Raw genomic sequence first — 20,477 nt, forward strand, 5'->3', positions numbered from 1 at the left:
GGACCATTAATAATGCATGAGACAAGAAAAGTCGCGACGTGCTGAATATACATGGACCGCGGCGCGATATTGAGTGTTCGGCCGGCGCGCGGCGCGGTTTTCCGGACACGACGGCGCGGCGAGATCCCTTTCGACGACTCAGTGATTAAATCCATCGCACGTCCCGAAATTCCGCGACTCTGCCGACGACGGGAGAGAAATTATCGACGAAATCTTGGCAGCGCCGGGCTCTTCGCGGAGACATCCGGTGACATTCGAGCTTTCTATTTCGGTTGGCGAGCAGCCCGCCCCGGGGACTACCGGGGACTTTGCTCATGGCTATATGTCCGCATATTGAGTCTTCGAACACTATAATTAGAAGCAGCGTTCGAACGGTATTTGAACGCAAACTCGCGAGAGATATTATACTCCGCGCGGTCTGAAGACGCGCACCTTCTCTAGACGGTCTTTATGTCTCGCAAGGCTGCGAGGCATGCTTGAGAATTAATGGACGCGACACTACGCCGCTATACGCGCACGTTGCACCTTGGAAGTTTACAGGCCGTCTCCTTATCGGGAGACAGACGAGAGCTCAGAGCCCCAGCGATAAGCCGGGAAATGAAATTTAACGGCGGCGCGACGCGTCGGACAGGTACTATCGATCGGATTTTTCATTCGCGGCTATAAGCATTCCGCGTTAAAACATTTATCGGAATCGATTATGCATATGTGTAACACATGACGACGGTCGAGATGTACGGAGGACGCTGCGCACCGCTACACAGCGCCTTCGTTAATGCTAATGCTGAACAATGTCTAGTGTCTACTCCTGCGTCATTGACTCAGATACCAGATGTGCACGTGTACTTCATCGTGCATGCGTTACCGCCAGCTTCAAAGGGCCACCATGTTTATGCGCGATGATGCGGCTGCAGCGACGCGTCCTTCGGTCATGTTTCGCTCTTCCGAGAAATTGACGCGATGTCGCTTCCGGCAAGCTGATAGCCCGAACGGGAGAAATTGAAATCATAACAATATCAGAAATCGCGATCAACCATCCGCGCGTATATCAGTCAGACGTCTGATTTTGCGCGAGCAAATCAGATCAGGTTTGATTTCAAGCGTTCAGAAGCGAGTCTCTTCTCCTGACAGTCGAGAGAGCAAGGCGACTATATTCTCTGACATTTGTTCGCAAGATGATGCGACATGTGTGACTTGTCACGTCTGGCGTACTTATGTGCAGCCAAGGTTCGTCCGGCGCATAAAGCTGCAGGAGAAACGCTGGAGAAACTTGAAATATATTCTGATGTATTATTTATCTTTCGCTCTGTCTCTCCTTCTCTCTCTCTCTCTCTCTCTCTCTCTCTCTCTCTCTCTCTCTCTCTCGGAAGCGGCATCGCCCGTTCGCGTTTACCTAAGAATAACGATCCTCCTTCGGAGAATCGACGGAGCACGCTATCGAAATGCAGGATAGGAGGGAAGACCCTCTCCTGGGACTTCAATTCGCTTCGTTTTGATCTGATTTCGTTTGAACTCCCGCTGAAAATAAACAACTCCAAACAGTCGAGCCATTCCATTAGCTGTGACTGGCTTTGAAGCCGAAATCAAATGTGAGAGTAAATGATCGAGATATCGCGCTTGATCCAGATGCATTCGGGAAAGGTGGCAAAGCAAAAGCGCCAAGGAATTGGCAAGCGCGCGTCCACTCGTCGCGTTTGATATGATTTCGAAGACAAATCGTTGAAAACAATCGGTGGATAACGCGCGCGCGCGCGCGCGCTTACCTAGGCTCGATTTGTTAAAAAATCGACACTCGTACACGTGTGTGGTGAATGTGAAGCAATTATCGGCACAGGTGCTCGTATTTCTCGCGATCCCACGAGAGGGAATCCCCGTAAATTCCCGTTGAGTCGCTTTCAATCTTGCGCGCGTGCTAATCGTATGCATACACATATATATCGTAGAAATATCGTATAACAACGGAAATTGCTGTTGCGCGTTGCAGGAAACATGGTGCAGACGATGGTGGCACATCTCTCAAAGGAGCCTCTCCCTATCGGCCAGTTCCTACTCGCCGACGTTAAATCCGTTTCTGATGAAGCAACTGAAAGAGCCTAAAGCCACGGAAAAGACAGCAAAGAATACCGTGAAGGCCACGTCGGCGGAAAACCTGGCGGAATCAGCCGGTGAGTCGACGCAGGAACTCTTCCATTCTAAAAAATGCAAAGCTACGGCGAAAGGAGCGAGCAGGATGCATACACGTGTATATATATATATATATATATATATTACATCATATTTATTACACATTTGGTACACATTCACAAATTACATCGGTCACGTTCGCGTGCGCTTCGTGAATCCTTCGTGCATCACATGTGACTCAGCTACGCTGAGAATCCTCCATACCGTGACTTCGTAAAACTCACGCTTTATCGATCGGCTTATCACCCGCTCTGAAATATGACTCGCATGGATTTTATCCATCTGCAACGGACTTAATCGAGATTAATGGTACTTAATGTGCCCAAAATTAAGTTATCCGGATTATCAACGTCTTCTCGCCGATACTCGCCTTTGCCGCGCGCGCGTGCAAGGGAGAGAGAGAGAGAGAGAGAGAGAGAGAGGGAGGGAGAGAAAACTCCATATCTCGAAAAACAAACCCTCCCGTGTTCGCGGTTTGACGGTAAATAATTTTTTCATCGCTGAATACGCCGCTCGTGCGTGTGAACGCACGATCGTCGTATGCTGCAGTGACGTCTCGATAAATCTTGCGATGTCTGTATGTGCGTACATTAGTGTGATTCATTATTAAGGTATCAATTACGTCATCTCCTTTGGCAATCCTCGGCTGTCCGATCGTTCGTCGAAGAAATAAATATATCAATTGGAGGGGCCGTTCTCTCAGGATGTTTGCGCGTATTCGTTCTGGCCCAGCTCGATCCCATTGAGGCTATCCTCGAGGACCTCAAACTCCTCGAACTCCATCTTGCCGAAATCATTGCCGGGCTTCCAGTCGCTGGTATTCACTTCCCATCTCGTGAGCGCGCTCGCTGCGAATCTGCTCGGATAATTGGATCTCGACTCGTCGTCCAAGTTGCCGAGCTTAAAGTCCGCCTTGAAAGTCCTCAGCTCCTTCGGGTCTTCTTTCTTCGGCTCCAGTCCAATCACCACCGGCGGCTCCCGCTTCACCTGCTCGGTCTGGCCGATCCCCTCGTTCCGCCGTTCCTCCTCGTCGTCCTGTTGCTGCCGTTCGATCGTTGTGATCTCGATGCTCGGCGTCTCCACGATCGTGCATTGGCGGAGATCGCCGGTGCCGCGGTCGCGGTCACGACGCGGCGGCAACGACCTGCCCTCCACGAATCTGCCGGTCAACTCGAGCCTGCTGTCGCACGAGTTGCTCTTCACCAGCTTGAACTTCACGTAGTCGCTCGAGCGGTCGGTCCGCTTGAAGCCGTTGCCGATCAGCGGCGAGATGAGCGGCCCGTTGTGCGTATTCACCACCTTGCCGCCGTAGTACGTCACCGAGGTGCCGCACTCGCGGATCTTCCTCAGCACGTCCTGCGACACGTAGTGACCCGGGCCGCTCGTGTCCGCGCCGTCGTCCTCGTGGCAGTTGACGTCCTCGTCGTCGGAGGACGTGCAGTGAGCCGCGCTGCCGCCGTCGGTATCGGGATAATCGCTCGACACCCCGGAACTCACGCTACCAGAGTCCCAGTTCTGATGATGATGATGATGATGATGGTGGTGATGATGATGATGATGGTGGTAACGACCGACCTTGTTCTTGGAGCAGTTAGAGCAGTCGCTCGGTGACGTGTTGCCGCTTCTGGCCTCGAAGCTCTGCGCGAGAATCCTCGTCTTCGACTCCCCTCGCGGGCTGCCGGACTCCTCCTTGCTGATGGAGGCGCTCGACGACGTGGACTTGGTCTCGAAGAGTCTCGTGAGATCCTTCGCCCTGCTGGAGCACCTGGATCTGGACATAACGCGTGCTTTCGCTCAAACTCGCTCAAAACGGGAAGGGGAACATCGTGTGGCTTACATCGGCGGTCTCGACAAGCGCAAGCAAATGCTTCGTTTTCGCTCGGTACTTCGCTCGGTAACTTTAATGCGCCCCCGGATACGTTATTATTCTCTCAGTCGCGCGTAATCGAATTCGCGGACTTCTCAATGCACGGCAGTGCCGACGGAAACTCTGCGGCAATTTGTAATTCCATTAAAATCGAGACTCTTCCGGAGCGCCGTTGCTGCGCGTTGCGTTCGCCCACGACGACGGCGATTAGGCCTGAGAGCAGCACGCTCGTCGCCGCTTGTCGTCGTCGTCGTCGTCGAAACGCTCGCCCATGTCCACGCAGTGGACCAATAATAAAAGCCGCACCATCGACGACTGCGACGACGACGACGTCGACGTGACGGCTCGATATCTCACATACGCTACCTGGATTCCTCGCGCGCCTTGTCGGACATATCGTCGTATCGGCCGTCGTCGATGCTCGTCAGATCCTTCATGCTGAGGCACCTCCTGCTCTTGCAGTCTCTCGAGAATTCCGCGTCGGACGTGCTCTTCTTCTTCAGGGTGTTCTCGAACATGCGTCTCACGTTTCGCACGGTATCCGGGTCCGGCAGTTCTTCATCGATCAGCTCGCGATTCACCCTGATCGGGTGGTAGAAGAAGTGCTTCCTGATGACCGACTTGTTGGGACTTTTAACAGCGCCGTCGCCGGCCGCTCGTTCGCCGCTCCTCTCGGCTTTCTTCTGGATCGCGCCGGCGATCTTGCAGGACGACGGCTCGGTTCTGGCCAACGGCGACGACGACGACTTACGCTCCACCGGCTCGGCGCGCACCGGCTCGATGATTACGACGTTGTTGTCCATCAGCAGCTCTTGGAACGAGTACTCGCGCAGGTACTGCATCAGCCCGTCGTAGGTGACGTCGCCGCGGCCGGTGTTGAACATGTTCTTGCTGAACATGTGCGACTTGACGATCTTGTAGCGCACGTGATCGAACTCCGGTCCGTCGTCCTGGCACTCTATCGAGTCCACGCAGCTCCTCGACCTGGTGAGATTGGTGTGCGGCTTTTTGCCGTCGCCCATGCTGGCCATGTCGGCCGGCGCGCTGGAACTGTCTCCCGCGTTCCTGGCCGACCGATCGTCCTCGGCGGCGCCATCGTCCATCGATCTCCTGCGAGAGTCACTGCCAGACTCGGAGCCGAGGCCGAGGTCGGAACTCTCTGACCTCGCCTCGAAACCCAGGCTCCCCTTTACGACGCTGCACGCCTTGCCAAGGATATTGGACGTCTCCTTTACTATCCTCTCGAATCTACCCTCGTTCTGCTTATTCCGCTCCGTCTCCCTCTCCGTGGTTTTCCGCTCGAAAAAACTCCTCGCGTCCTCCGGCGTCGTCACCTCGGCCGCATTTCCCGCCGTCGCGGCGTTCTGCGAAATTAGTAGTCGCTGTGTTTCGGCTTAATACGCCCCGTAATCCCGCCTCTCTCGGCTGTGAAAGTGTTTTGCCGTCCGCGGCAACGACGGAAAACAGTAGGAAAAAACGCTAAATCGACAATTGGCAGCGCGACGCACGAGCGATGCAGCCACGAGCCGGCGTGTCTAAATTGCACGGCGAGAAGCGAGACAGTGTAAATTATTTAATCGCACGCGTGTGCGAGTTCGGCGCGAGAGAGAGAGAGAGAGAGAGAGAGAGAGAGAGAGAGAGAGAGAGAGATTGAGAAGTTAAAGTTGCAACGCACGACGCTGCGACGAGAACATTCAGCATTACACGGCGCTCGTGCGGGGAATTCGAAATCGACCGTTTCAGCTGTGAAAGCAGCTTCCCAATCTCGAAAACAACCCTCCGCGAGAATATCGTTCATGTCTCCTTAGCCGCGGCGAGGCTGCGCTTTTGTAATTGTCACTAGCGCGGAGGGATCGCGAGAAGAAGAAGAAAAAGAAGCAACGCCGCGAGCAATGTCTAGAAATGAAGAAGCTTGCGAGAAAAGCCGTTTTTAGTCTAGTTTTTTGGGAAAGCTCACCTCCGCATTTTTCCCGTGAATGTTGCCCGTCTTGCTCAACGTGGAGACGTCGACGCGCTCGTTCGCGCCCTTTGTCCGCTCCAGCTCCTGCGGCTGCTTGTACTTTGGCACGTCCTCGACGACGGCATCGATCTCCACGACCGAGCGCCGATGTCGCCTCTTGGTGACGTCGTTGTCGACGACCTTGAGAATCTGCGGTCTTCTCGACATCTCGTCGTGCTCCTCGCTGTCCGAGATCCAAATCGACTTGTAGTCCTCTACCTCCTCGAGCTTGCGATCCTCCTCGCACGGAGGACTTATAAGACTCTCGACATCGGCTTTGTATCGCTCCCGCTTGAACTTGGACGAGGACGACGACGTGGAAGAGGATGAGGAGGGAGCGCGCTGATCCGCGAACTTGTTTGCCGAGTTAATATCCGAGTCTTCGTTCAGATCGTTCAGACCGAAACTTCCTTCAGATTCGCGACGGTGTCCCGCCGCTGAGTCGAGGTCCTCGTGAATCTTCCGCCCGGGATCGTCGCCCTCGCCCTCGCCCTCGCCCTCGCTCTCGCCGTCGTCGTCGTCGTCGTCGTCGTCGGCTCGCGCGGCGGTATTGCTTTTTTTGACGGCGCTCTTCTCTTCGTCCGCGACGCTCGTGGAGGGCGAATCCTGCTCGGCGCTGCTCGGCTCGCGGTACTCGAGGACTCTCAAGTCTCGCGAGTCCCGCCGCTCGAAATTACCGTCCGCCGAGTCGTCCTCGTCGTATTCCAGCCGCACGTTGGAGAGCGGCAGTAAATTCAGCACGTCGAAGTACTCCAGCTCGCCGTCATCCTCGAAGAGGATGCTGTCTAAACTGCGGTGCTCCTTGCGCTTGCGCTTCACCTAAGCGAGAGGGTGATTTCCTCTGTAAGAGCGTTCTCCGGTCTGGATTTTTATCGAGGCAACTGGTCTTTTCATTTCCGCCGAGCGCGCGAGAAATGCTCCCGCGCATAATAATTCATGCGATGACATTCGGGATCGTCGATTTTTTAAGTGCCGCCACTCTCAAGAGCCACTTTTTACATCGTCGAAGGCTGACTCCGCGCGAACGAACCGAATATTAATGCACGCCGCGATCTCTCAATGCGACTCAACAATTCTTTTCGAAAAAAAATTCGTCCCGTGACGAATATAATCGTGATTGATAGTCGGACTCTCGGTTTCGAGTCCCCGCCACTCATAGAGTGATGTTGTCTCACTGCAGAAATGACAGAGAATGAATCCGCGTCTGTTGTCAGTTGAATTCTAATTACGCCGAGGCTAAAGATAACAACGATATTGGCGAACTTGCTGGCTGAAGCATAGCGATCCCTATCGTTTTAATTAACGTCGGCAACAAACTTCTTAATCTCGCCGCTGCATCGGCGAGACGTTTGAGGCGCAGGCATGGACCTCAAAAGCGATACATCACTGCGCCGAGTGAGGTTTAATCAAATTAACAATTACGCTCGGGAATTTCCCTTTATATAGCGCGATTCTCACTTGACACGTCGCTCCGTCGTGGACCGAGTTTCCTCGTGATTCTAAAGCAAGTCACTGTGGACTCTGATCGTGTAATCGAGGGCAGAGCGAATAATCATCGACGATCTTCGTCCTCGAGGACGAGAGATGTGCGATTTCCTCTTGCCGAGTCGCGATGCGATATGCGACTGAATTTTCATCGTATTTGCAGAAGCAAAAATGCACTTGAAAATTACTTAAAAAATATGTTATCGAAAATCGAGCGATATAGTACTTATAAATTACGATGCGATGCAGAAAGAACCTCCGCAAAAGGGTCGATTTTTTGCCCGTTTTTCGGTCCTCGATTTTGGAATCGGATTTTATGCCAAAAGATAGTTCACGATGAGACATTAATTACAGAAAAGTCGAGCATACGATTCGTTTCAAAGATGTCAAAGAGGGTCAAAGTGGTCACTACCTACTAAGAAAGTATGACACTAATAACGCTTTATCGCACGAATTTTTGCAAAACTCGGTATCTATGGGTTCTTTGAGTTGCTGATTATGAATCCGGTGTCAGATTTTAAAAATTCAAAATGGCAGGTGCAACATGGCGAACACACATAGTGAAACAATTATTTCTTCTTTTATTAGAACTGTTATGTTGTGGTTTTTTTTGGTTAGCTGATTGCGAATTTTCTATTAGGTTTTCCAAAGTAATTTTTTCAACGACAATTTTTGAGTGGAGTGGAAGTATTTTTTTTTTTATTGTTTTTTCATAAAAAAATATCAAATTCAAATTGATGTGTTACATGACGCATAATAAAGGATAACGTGATAGTTTTATTTTGTAGTGAATTATGGGTTAAGTAGAGCATAAGTAAAGTTCATAAGATGTATAATTCTAGACACAAACGTAAGTCTTTATTCGAGCGGTGGATATGGATACATCGGGAGTTGCGCGGACCGACCGTAAACCTGGCTTCGACCAGGACGAGCTGCTTATTCTTCGAGAGCTGAATTCGAACTGTCCCGGCTGCGAGTCTTTCGAGCTCGCCAGGGCTTTCCCAGGGCTCGTTATCAGAGCTTAAAAAAGATCCGCCATCTAGATAAAGTGGCTGTCGGTATCTCTGAATTTGTTATATTTAGAAGCTTATCTCGCCTTCATTAGCTGGATAACTTTTTCATCTTGCCTTCACTGGATGGATAACATTTTTATCTGGCCTTTCTTGGCTGGATAACTTTTTCATCTTGCCTACATCGAAGGTAAATGTAAATCTGATAGAAAATTCGCAATCAACTAGCCGAAACAACCACAACATAACAGTTCTAATAAAAGTAAATAATTATTTCACTATCTGTGTCCGCTATATTACATCCGCCATCTTGAATTTTTTTAAATCTGACATCGAATTCGTAATGAGCGACACAAAGAACCCATAGATACCACCAAATTTCGCAAAAATTCATGCGATGAAACGTTATTAGTGTCAAACTTCCTTAGTAGGTAGTGACCACTTTGATCCTCTGTATCTCTGAAACCAATCGTATGCTCAATGTAAAACTTTTATATGATTAATGTCTTACCATGAGCTATTATTTCGCATAAAATTTAATTTAAAAATCAGGGACTGAAAAACGAGCACTTTTTGCGGAAGTTCTTTATAAATCGCGCATCCCTGACGGAGGAGAAGAGATTTCACCTGCGTGTATATGCAATCGATGCTGCGATTGCCTTCGATGGGCCAATTGTCCTCGACGATGTCGACCAGGCCGCTCACGGTGTCCAAGTTTTGCACACTGCGATACCGCCTCGGCGGATCCGGCCAGTCGAGGATGTTCAACCTGTCGGGATCAGCGCGACTCCCTCGGCTGCAGGGCAGCGGATCTGGAAGAGACACGAGACCCGACGGGATCGAGTGAAGGCCGCACGTCGATCGCGAGTGGTAGGACCTCGCCTCGTTGAACCTCTCGTAAGAGTCCGTGAGGTGCTGCTGACTCTTGGAGAGTCTGGAATGAGGTGCGAAGTCTCTTTTGACTGATCGCTCACGTGGAGTAAAGCTTGCGCTCGTGGCTGCTTTAGACCACGACAAGGATGGAGGGGTATCATCTGCAAGTCCAACAAGTCCCATAATTCGCGTCAACTCATCGGGTCAACGTGTTACACGGTGATATCGAGCGACTAGAGGAAGCGATTAAAGGCTGCGACTGTTGATCGCGAAGGAGCGAGCGACTGGAAAATCACTTGTGAACGATCACGCGATCAATCTACCTCGCGTGAAAAAGACTCTCTCACTTTGTGCACTCGGTATCAATTATTCGAAGAGTAACCGCTCTCCAAAGACGACCCGTTCTGCACCGCGACGAGAGACCGCTGGATCAATTTCGTTGAAAGCACGTTATTTTTATTTCTCACGGTGACGTGAAATTCTTCCCGCCGTCTCTCGGGCTTATTTCATCGCGAGGTCCAGGCCGTTACTTTGATGTTCCACGAGTGTCTCGCGAAAGCCGATCTGGAATACAGCGGTCGCTTTTCCTTTATTCTTTTGTCGACGGTGGTCGTGTATCGAATTAGATTGCTTCCGAATAGGAGGACAAACAGATGACAAAAACGGCAAACTTGTCTCGTCTGTCGCGGCTTACCGTCCAGTTTAATTTCGCAACGTTGATATCCGCGTGGGAGTTTTATTCCAGCAACATTTTTCCGAGTCTTATATTACGAAGGGAGGGCAGAAGAAAGAAAAGAAGAAGAAGAAGAAGAAGAAGAAGTCTCAAGGAAAAGTCGTCGCGGCGCTTCGTTAATAATCCTCGTCGCGCTCATCGAGCGTCAGTCAAGTTTATTCTTCTCGAACTTGGCCATTAGTCGCAATAATGATAATCTATCTAGTCGCCGCGAGCGACTAACGCGAAATTTACGGCCGAAGGATCAAATTCGCGGGGAAACTTAACGACCGTCGTAATCGCCGATTGTCGACGAGCGACGGTTTCTTATTATCTCGACGAGATTATCACCGGCAGACACGCGTTTATTGAGAACCAGGTATTGTATATCGCGCGAGATATATATTATAAAACGCGGAGAGGTGTCTCTCTCACGGTGTCTCGGTCCTCAATTGTGAAACGAGATCTCTCGGACGCTCTTTGCGAACTTTGTCTCCCTCCCTTCCTCCTCTCTCTCTCTCTCTCTCTCTCTCTCTCTCTTCAGCAATTAATTAATGTATGACCCACTTCCGCGAATTATTGCGATACGTGAGCCCGGTCCGAATCGAACGAGAGAGGGACGAGCGCGAGGCGAACTCTCGTCCGTCCTGCTCGTTTTTCCCCTGGCGGCGGACTGTTAATTAAAGCACATTGTGCCACGGGAAGTGAGCGCGAGCCGAGACTCGCGATTTCGTCGTATCCGACGGGGACAGCCCCCCCCCCCCCCGACTACTCACCTGTCCTTGAGAGAATTCCGATCGATCAGCTTGGCCCTCGGTATCAACTGATGCCTCCTCGGCAGATCGAAGGTCGACTGACCCAGCCGGAAGTGGCGGGCCTCTCGCTCCTGCCGCGACTCGTCCTCCGATATCACCGCGAGGCTCCGCGTGCGCTTCAGCAGCTTCCTGCGATCCTGCGTCGACTGCGCCGACTGCGACTCGTAGCGGCTGCTGGCCTCCCTGCGATTGAGATGGTGCGTGCAACATACGTCGAAAAACATGTTGTTGGGAACGCGCGGATCATTAATAGAAGCGTGCACGCCGCGCAGGTGGCATCGCCACGCGACAAAGAAACTACAAAGAAAGCTACAAAGAAACGCGCGTCGCGCTTAGAGCTGATTAGAGCGGGCTGTATCAGCCAACTCGTGCGCGCTTTCACCCGACTCGCGGATATCATCCTCATGATGATGATGAGAGCAAAGGTAAAGTCGCAGCCACGGCGCGCGATCGCCGATGTATATTATTAACCCTTTCACTAATACACACCGAAAACAACACGCCGTAGCAAGATCTCCTGTAAGATCCGAAGCACGCCGCGGCGCGGCGCGCGGGCTTTGAATCTAAATTTCAAGCAGCTACTTCGAAGCTAAAGGTAATTTCAATTTAAAGCAGTCAATTTAAAAGCTGCCTTTGAGATCAAAAGCCGCTACCGTATTTCAGAAGAAAATCCGGATGGCGATTCTCTCTCTCTCTCTCTCTCTCTCTCTCGTTACGGCGCTCTCGGGGTATAATAATCCTCAAGCTCGAAGGGTGGGAATGGCTAATAAACTCGCTAGAATGTGGTCCTGCGCTGTGAGCCTACGTCATAAAGCGGTGTATAGCTGCGTTAATTGCCGTAAGTGGCCGCGCTGAGACGCAGTCTCGTTCGTTAACGCGTGGATATATCGATCGCGTGTTCGTCCGTTGCCGCGATCTCACGCGCGACTCGACGCGATGGAAAATTACTCGAAAGAAAGGCGAGGCGCGACGAAATCGCGCACAAACGCGGAAAAACTCGGGTGCGACGCGAGAGTCTGGAGGAAAGCGCACAATGGCACAATGGTGGGCGACGAGACGCTCTTGGAGTTTCTCCCTCGACGAGCCGAATGAACTTGCTCGTCTTATAAAGAAGTGTGTTGTGTCAGATGCCGCGTCGCTCACGCGAGCGACGCGGCATCGAGTTCTTAAAACGAGATTTACCACGAGACGGCCAGCTTTATCCCGCACTTAGAACGAAATTATTGCGTTTTTATCGCGGGGCACCCCCCTCCCCGAGTGCCTCCGCTCGCGCCGATAACCGTCGTTATCATTTTCCTCGCGCGGGGGCCACCGTGATTTACGCGCGCGCCGGATACGCTCGTGATAGTCGTTAATTGTAATCTTGTAATTACATCATTGACGACGCGATACGTACTTGCGCGGCGTGTCCCTCCCCCATTTCGCGTTTTCTCGCTCGATGAAAGAGGGAAAAGGGATTGTTTGCGATCAGCCTCAGTTGAAAGTCCGTGTGAGACCGCATTTATTTTTCCACATTGCCTCGCGGACCCTTAACAGGTAGAATGAAAAGCCCCGCGAGTGTGCGTCGCGCACGTAAGTCAGCGTTTTTAGCGCTCTCGAGCTCACGGAATTAAATCGCTCGCTTCGCTCTGATTTACAATTCCTATTCCGCGAGTTTTTCGTCGGAAAAACCTCACGGTCGTTTGCATGCGGAGGCGAGGCCGCGTTATCGTGTCGCGTGCGTTTCTTGTCCGACAGTTTATATATTTATGGTACTCCCAGTTTGCGGCCCGATCGGTCGAATCGTGAAAATAATGTTGGGTGTGCAAATTAATTAAAGGCATTGATTACTTGATCGACTCAAAACCATTCTGTTTCTACGGATATGGAATTCGGCAACTGCCCGAAAGATGACGTAAAGACGCTCGAAATTTTGTGGTTTCTTCTCTGTTGTGTTAATTGAAGATTGAACGACACGCTTCGCCGTAAGTAAATTTTGACTTTCCCGAAAGAAAAAGAACACCGAATTAATATGCATATCTAATGTGGAAAAGAATATTCCCGAGAAAAAGTTATCTATCATGTCATCAAAAAAGAAAGAAAAAGAACGAGCAAAAGCAATTGACGAGAGGAAAGAAAACAAATTTAGTATTGCCGGCAAATTGCATTTTCTGTTGACTAGTTATGCAAAGCTTGTTCGATACAAAGACGAGCGAATCGTTACGCCTAATTTGCTTACCTAACGCTGACTGCTGGGGTATATTCACAAAAAGGATGTTACTTATGTTACGTAATCAGCGGAATATCCTTTCGATCGATAGCGACGGTAAAGACTCACTTGTCGTTTCGACTTATTGCGCGCTGCTGCAACTCGCGTGAATACCAAAAAAATACCGGAGGTTGCAACTGACGTGTAATTACCTCGTTACTTTGATCCACTGTGTGCACGCGTCGACAAGCTACTTAATTGACGCTCACAAAGAATGGAGAGAGAGAGAGAGAGAGAGAGAGAGAGAGAGAGAGAGAGAGAGAGAGAGAGAGAGAGAAAGACAAGGGAGGAGGACGCACCGGCAAAATGCAGGAATTCGCGAATATCGCGTGCAAAGATTTTCAGGCGGAAGCTAGTCGACGCGAAGCGACGTGACACAAAGAACGGGGCTGAAATCGAAACGAGCACACGCGTCTATTTTTCTTTCGCTCCCTCGTTAAATTGCAAATTTCGGCCGGATGCGAATAAATTCGATGGATGATTTATCGGGTGCCAGCGCGGCGCGCGAATATCGCACGCGCCTCATCTTTTTCCGCTCCAACAGCCGCGAGCGCAGTGAAAACGGACGTGTCCTTTCGGCCGACTGGCCGTCTTAACGAACATGAATCCTTGAAGGCGAAACGCAAACGGCGTATCGTCGTCTCATTGTGTTCACCTGTGAGCACGACGGCTGGTTACGTAAGGTTATCACGAGTTATCTCGGCTCGAAAACTCCACACGCTCGTTTTCGACGCGTGTGCGTGAGCACGACGGCGCGTTCTCAGGCGGCCTGTTTCAGTTTCCTCTCGACGGAAACAACAGCTTGCGCCGCCGCCGCTTCTTCCAAAGTCCGGCCCTTTTTTCATTAATAACTTCGCCGCGCGGGCGCGCTTCGACGAGACGCTTCGTCAGGATGGAATTTCCTAACAGCACGGGATTCCTCTTAACAATTCAACAGTAAGACGGATCGGCTGTAAGATCTCCGTGACATTTATGATTAATGACCGCCTTGACGCGCAGCGATTTAATCATGCGCTCTGAAAGCGGCCGCGTGTTTCCCTCGTTTCGCACATTTTTATGATCCTTCAACGGAGGATGATCGATAGGGACGATCGACGCGCGCGACAGCGCACGCTCGGCCAACGAGCTTGTCATTTAGTTGTACCAGCCTAATTATTCGCGATCTCTCGCGAGCGCTCGCAGAGCCGAGACCGCGCCGGTCGCGAAAAAGCGACGGGAGGAACTCCGGCTGACCCGATTTCAATCGTCGGGCAATTCATATTCAACTGTACTGACCTGAATTTTTCTCTCTCCTCTCTGTCTATTTTTATACAAAGCGCGGAAACGAGAAAGCTCCAGCTGAGCAATCAAATTATCGAGCGTCATTCAATATTCACGAATCATTCAAGCACAGCTCAATACAGCTCGAGCAGAAACGAATTTTTTGAAGATTGCCAACTTTTAGGAAGTTCCGTCCATTATCGAGATCGTGAAGTTACTTGCGATACGGAAGAAACACGCGCGACGACTTGATGCCTGAAGAGCTCAAGAGCAGCCTTGGCCTTTATCTCTGGTTATGAATATAAATGATCTTCATCTGCATGTTAAACTGAGGAAAATGTTATTTTTACAAAATTATCAAATATGACGTTCACAGACAATTTAGTCTACATTGAAATGCTCGTTTTTACGACTGCGTCAGGATTAATTGTCCTGTAAACAGGACAAAGCGCAACAAAAAAAGAGTTGTTCCATCGTTATTTCATCGTATCCATTTATCCATTCTGTAACCATTTAAGCGCAATACAGCTCAAGAATAAACCTCTTCCACCGCGTTAGATCGTCGAAAAAATCGAGAAAAGAAGCAAACAGCCCAAGTACTTTGACCGATACTCGCTTTGCCGGGGCGAACTAAATTTGTCTTTGACGCAGGGCCTCAAGGGCGAAACAATATCCCGCATGTACGATGCGCTCGCTTTGTCGAAGTTTCGGGACGGTATGTATATTCCTGGCGTGTGAAGTATATCGGAGAAGATGAAGAATCGAAACCGTCTCTCGTGTCGCGTGCGGTTCGACATCGACACCTTACATCTCGATGCGTCTTCGTTGGTATCGCGCTGCGCTTGTCCCTCCTCTTTAACCCCGACCGTGTCGCAGTGCGGCGCAGCGGCGGTAGAATGAAAAATCAACCCCGATTTCCGCTTGATAAACGGACACCGATGGTGCGATATACCTTCTCATTCATTCAGGCACGCCGCACAAAGAGCAATGTGCCTTGTGCGGCGCGAGTGAGACGCGACAGGAATATCCTAAGCGCGCGGACCGGAAGAAGTTCCGCAACGTGAACAGTCGATGGCTAACATCCGACGAACGACGACGACGATGTCGGTTGTCTCCTAGGAAACTTCACGGGTCGATACGCATGATCCTTGCTCGTAAACAGCGGCATTTGAGCGAAATGAATTAGTTAAATCTTTAAGAGACTTACGTCGCTTTTCTCCCTCTCTCTTTCTCCGTCTCATTCTCTCTGTCTCTCCTCAGTCTTTTTCCGGTGTAAGAGAATTCAGTAAAATCCGAGAGATTACACATGACTTACAATACGGCATTGATTTTGCAATTTCCGTAAATTATTCCGTGCCGCGAGTGAGAGGGAGAGAGAGAGAGAGAGAGAGAGAGAGAGAGAGAGAGAGAGAGAGAGAGAGAGAGAGAGCATTAGTATCAACACGCTAGATGAAATTGAGTGCACGCTAGAAGATTGAGACACATAATGGCTCGTTGACTGTCGCAGTCGGGCGAAAATAAAATCGCTGTCTCTTCTTGGCACGGTTGTAGGCGCGCAGCGCGTCTTCTCTTTTTTATTATTTGTTGAGCTGCCAGCTTCACACTGGGAGCTCGCTTTAAAATGGAAATATTCCCTCGCTTCAGCGTCGTTGCCTCTAGATTGCGAACTTTTTGAAAAGCCAGCGAAAGCGGAAGAGACGGCAACTGATTACACCGTAGGTGAAGAAGAAATAAATCTAAATTGCCAAGGTGTTCGCGAAAGAAAGCAGCACTCGCTCGCGCGAAAATTCTTCTTGCTCGTCCTTGCTCGAAGTATAAGGAACAACGCAACCTCGATCCTCAACGACTCGTATCTTTCGAGCCTCGCTGGTGAAAAAACGATTACGCAACTTTGCGCGTCCCGAATGCAGGCAACGAGCCCGCCAGCATGACTAATAACTCCCCGCCTAATTCATTACGATAAAGAGCGAAGTTAGGTAAGCTGACCTAATTAAAACCGACAGACGCGCGCGCGCGATGCGGGGTCTTCTCTTTCCGTTAATGACCCGCTGGCTTCCGCGGAACGGAAACGACGTCGGGATATAACCGCGCGATCACCGTGATATCCGATTAAAAATGAACGAGTTACCGTTGGAAAATTCGAGTAAGAAACATCGAGTTTGCAGCACAATCTTCACGTTCTCCTTTACGAGCGCTACGAGAGAGAGAGAGAGAGAGAGAGAGAGAGAGAGAGAGAGAGAGAGAGAGAGACGAGAGAGAGAGAGAGAGAGAGAGAGAGAGAGAGAGAGAGAGAGAGAGAGAGAGAGAAGAGAGAGAGAGAGAAAAAGAAGAGGGAGAAGAGAGAGAGAGAGAGAGAGAGAGAGAGAGAGAGAGAGAGAGAGAGGAGAGAGGAGAGAGGAGGAGAGAGAGAGAGAGAAAAAAAAAAAAAGAGAGAGAGAGAGAGAGAGAGAAGAGAGAGAGAGAGAGGAGAGGAGAGAGAGAGAGAGGAGAGAGAGAGAGAGAGAGAGAGAGAGAGAGAGAGAACGACGAGACAACGAGACGTCGTTGCCGCTTGACACGTTTGTCGCGGGGGCGTACGAGGTACGTCGGGGTGCATGCGATGTAACATTAGATAAATTAATCCAGATAACTCACGGATTTCCAAAAGACCCTTAAGCAGCTGACGCAGCAGGAGCGGCGACGATGGAGAGACGCGAGCTAGCACCGCGATTCCGACCGCGATAACGACTTTTATTGTTCCACGGACGTGTCGAATTGACAAAGGAGGCAGGTCTTCTATCTCTCACACTCTCTCTCTCTCTCTCTCTCTCTCTCTTTCTCTCTCTCTCTCTGTCTATCTCTCTCTGTCCTCTGAGAGAAAGGGAGGATCAATTGCGGAGGGTAAACTCTCGAAGCAAGATCAACCTGATGACCGTCGACGACGAAGGGAGGAAGGCAGTGGCGAGGAAAATGAAGCAGGACTGCTCGCCAGCCACACACGATCGCACGAAGCAGCGGACGTGAAGTTTCGGTACTCGCTGGACCGGATCGAGAGAGCGAAGATGCTGCTGTCGATCCGGACGGCCGTCGGCTCTCCTCGCTTTCTCGTTTGCGCGCCGACTGTCGAGTATTGTTGTACCTACGATCGCCCGGTCGCCACCGTGCACCTGTGCTGCCGTCACCATGTACCTGTCCCCGCGCTGCGCGAGGTGGGAGTACTCGGACGTTACTTTAGGCGAAACGACGACGACGACGACGACGTCATCGGAAATACGGCCATGTTATGAAAGCAATCACATGGCTGGAGCCGCGCTGGAGTCGGAAGGAAGGAAGGAACCTCCCGAGTGAGCGAGCGCTACGAGAGAGTTACGTAATAAATTATGGGGATTTCGGAAGTCTGTCGTGCGGGGGGAAATTACAATAAGAATATACCCCTTCGAGAGATCGCGCCTGAGATCCAGCAGCGTGAAGGACTCTCTCTCTCTCTCTCTCTTCTTGCGTCTCGCGTCGTTTTTATTATTATTCCTGTTATTTTCATTATTCGTCAAACGCAATGAAAGCCGTTTCGTAAGATTCGCCAAACGCGTCTCGCCGCGTTTTCAATTATTTGCCCGATCGTTCTCGTTAATTCATTCTGCGGCCGAACGTATAACACAGTGACGAATTACACCGCTGGGAATATCAACTCTGAGACAAACATTATTATTCCCAGCATGACGGATGGATGACGCATGCGAGACGCCTAACTGTCACGTGGAAGGTTATCCGACAGTCTCGAAGGACTAAACAACTTACATTATGTAGGAGGAGCGGGGGTCAGATGCCAACGACCGTGTGCCATATTCGGTCGGATTTGACAAGGACCTGCTTGCCTTGGTCGTAATTACGCGATGAACACCGCCGTTGAATTATCGAGCGGCACGCGCGATTTCATCCGCGATCGCATCAGACATTCTCGCGCTTCTTCGTATCGCGAGGAGCCGCGATCACCCGCGATCACCCGCGTCTGAAACCCCACGTCTGAAGATCGGAAACGTACAAAAATCTTACTTTCGCACGCACGAAAGACGGAACTATCCTTCCCCGATAAACGTCGCGACTTTATCGCCGCTGTTCGAAATCGCCGGGACATTCCTCGGTGATTCGCTCCAACACGCCGAGGCGGATCTTTGCCTCTCGAGTGAAGAGCGCGCTAAGTAATCCTTGAAAATCGCAGAGCACGGAATTTCAAGCAGCGAGAGAGGTGAGGAGAGAGAGAGAGAGAGAGAGAAAGATGAGACGAGGAAGATACTCTATCTCGCGAGTTCGCGCGCAAACGTTATCCTTCGAGAGTATCGCCCTTCGTTATTCATCGTCATCCCCGAGGTTACCGTCCGCCTTCCGCATGCGTATCTCGCCTCGCCCGTCTCTTCATGTGAGACTTAAATCCGCGACTTAAACATTGTGTCAAGGCCGCGGCACGTCGAGCAGAACGCCGCCACCGTATCTCGTATCCGGCGCATGATCGAAGGGGACTTTGATATTCCGACGGAGACCTGCGTCAGCGCGTCGACCGTGTTCAGCGCGATTTGGAAAGTCGCTCGGCCGATCGGCGGCCCGAGATTAATTCGAGCGTGATACTGCGAGTACTCCAACAAAGTACCAACGCGCGAGCGGTGGACTCGAAGCTACCTTTGAATATTATCACGCTTCCCCGGCATATCGCGGCCTTATTCCGCTGCGCTTCAAGTTGGCTCGCTCGGGGAGCGATCTCTCGCGAAATATGCGAAATATGCTCTTGTTGTTACGAGGGAAACAACGGCGCGAGCCGTATGAATATCCGCGCGTCTGTTTGAATGTTAAGAACTTGTATTCGCTCGCAAAGACAGACTCCTGCCTCCTGGTTTCGCCACGGGCGCCAGGGAAACTGCAGTTTGATAGTCTACGACGCGCCGCGACGAACGCGGGACTCCCTTGCGACCTGCCAAAGTTATCGTCAATTAGCGCGCCTCCGCCGCGCAGAAGACGCGAGACAATGAAGAAAGTGGCACAAAGGATCGCGAGCGTAATTGTTGCGACGTCAACAATTCCCCGGCTCCTCGGCAAATCCGCCGTGACGCTGCGTCGCCTCAGCGGCATGTTACGGAAGTGGAAGGCAGCTCTGTCGCTCCCCGGCGAAAGTTGCAGATGCGCGAGGTCATCCGTCTCACAGCTAGCCGCGCGCTCGAAATCGCTCGACTCGAAAATCGAATGGAGTCGCGGTTTTAAAGTTCGCGTCGAAATTCGACGCTCACGCGAGCGAAGCGGCGGCGGCGGCGGCGGCGGCGGCTGCAGCGAGACCGAAACGTCTTCATCATATAAGACGCAGAGCGCGGTGAATTCTTCGCGTTCTCATCGCGGTTTTCATCGCGGGAAACGCACGCGAGTTGAATGATCGTCATCGCTCGTGCCGCATCGAGCGTGCTGATAATCTGAAATTAACGAGTCGCGTCGAGCAAGCGTGGGGCTACTCGCGCTCTCGGTGGCGAGCATCTTCTACTCGCAACTTTTTTCTGTTTTTTTTTTTTTCTTTTCTTTTTTTATTTCTTTCGCCCATCGACACTCGTATTTTCATTCTGCGCAAATCGCATTTGCAATTCTATGGAGAAACTGTGGGCAAACAGCGAGAACAGCGCGTCTCGTGTCGGTGGCCAGCATCGGCAAGCGGCACTCGCTCGCTTGCTCGCTCACGTTCGGCGGCGGCGGTGGTGTTCGCGTTTCACGCTTATAATACGAGTCGCACCGCGGGGTGTCCCGCGAAACCGCGGCGGGAGAAGAAAGTGACCGTGGCGGTGCCTGGCCTTGGCCACAAGGCGTCATCTGGCCGCATTCGGCGGCGGAAATACGCGCGCGAGCAGCGGCACTTTCCTTCAACAGCTCGTTACTCGACTTCTTTCCTGGTCTCCCGACGCGCGCGCGCGCGCGCGCGCGTCGGGAGTCTCCCGTTACAGTCTCCGTCGCGCGTTTCTCCGGTGATTTTCTTTTTCGTCGTTTAATCCTTTCACAACCGCGGGGTGACACACGTGT

At 51.3% G+C, this 20,477-nt stretch overlaps 2 protein-coding genes across 2 annotated transcripts in view; one reads left to right on the forward strand and one right to left on the reverse strand.

Annotated features, from left to right (window-relative positions):
- The window catches only part of MCU (mitochondrial calcium uniporter), a 52,806-nt gene that overhangs the window by 14,285 nt on the left and 18,044 nt on the right, over nt 1-20,477 (forward strand). The window contains exon 2 of the mRNA XM_019841743.2: nt 1,985-2,165. Within this exon, the coding sequence (XP_019697302.1) occupies nt 1,985-2,165 (181 nt within the window). The remainder of the gene's footprint in view (nt 1-1,984; nt 2,166-20,477) is intronic.
- jv (javelin) lies at nt 2,250-11,615 on the reverse strand. Its single transcript, XM_019841742.2, has 5 exons — nt 10,907-11,615; nt 9,173-9,479; nt 6,009-6,869; nt 4,418-5,415; nt 2,250-3,955 (listed from the first exon to the last, which is right to left on the reverse strand). The coding sequence occupies exons 1-5, from the start codon at nt 11,167-11,169 to the stop codon at nt 2,884-2,886; spliced, it is 3,501 nt and encodes a 1,166-aa protein (XP_019697301.2). The 5' UTR covers nt 11,170-11,615; the 3' UTR covers nt 2,250-2,883.

This window comes from Harpegnathos saltator, unplaced genomic scaffold (genome assembly GCF_003227715.2).
Source record: "Harpegnathos saltator strain DR-91 unplaced genomic scaffold, Hsal_v8.6 scaffold13, whole genome shotgun sequence".
NCBI lineage: Eukaryota > Metazoa > Arthropoda > Insecta > Hymenoptera > Formicidae > Harpegnathos > Harpegnathos saltator.

Coding starts and splice junctions, on each gene's coding strand:
- jv (XM_019841742.2), bottom strand. CDS start 11,169: ATGTTTTTCGACGTATGTTGCACGCACCATCTCAATCGCAGGGAGGCC. Junction 5,416..6,008: donor TTCACGGGAAAAATGCGGAG/GTGAGCTTTCCC, acceptor CTAATTTCGCAG/AACGCCGCGACGGCGGGAAA. Junction 3,956..4,417: donor AAGGCGCGCGAGGAATCCAG/GTAGCGTATGTG, acceptor CGTTATGTCCAG/ATCCAGGTGCTCCAGCAGGG.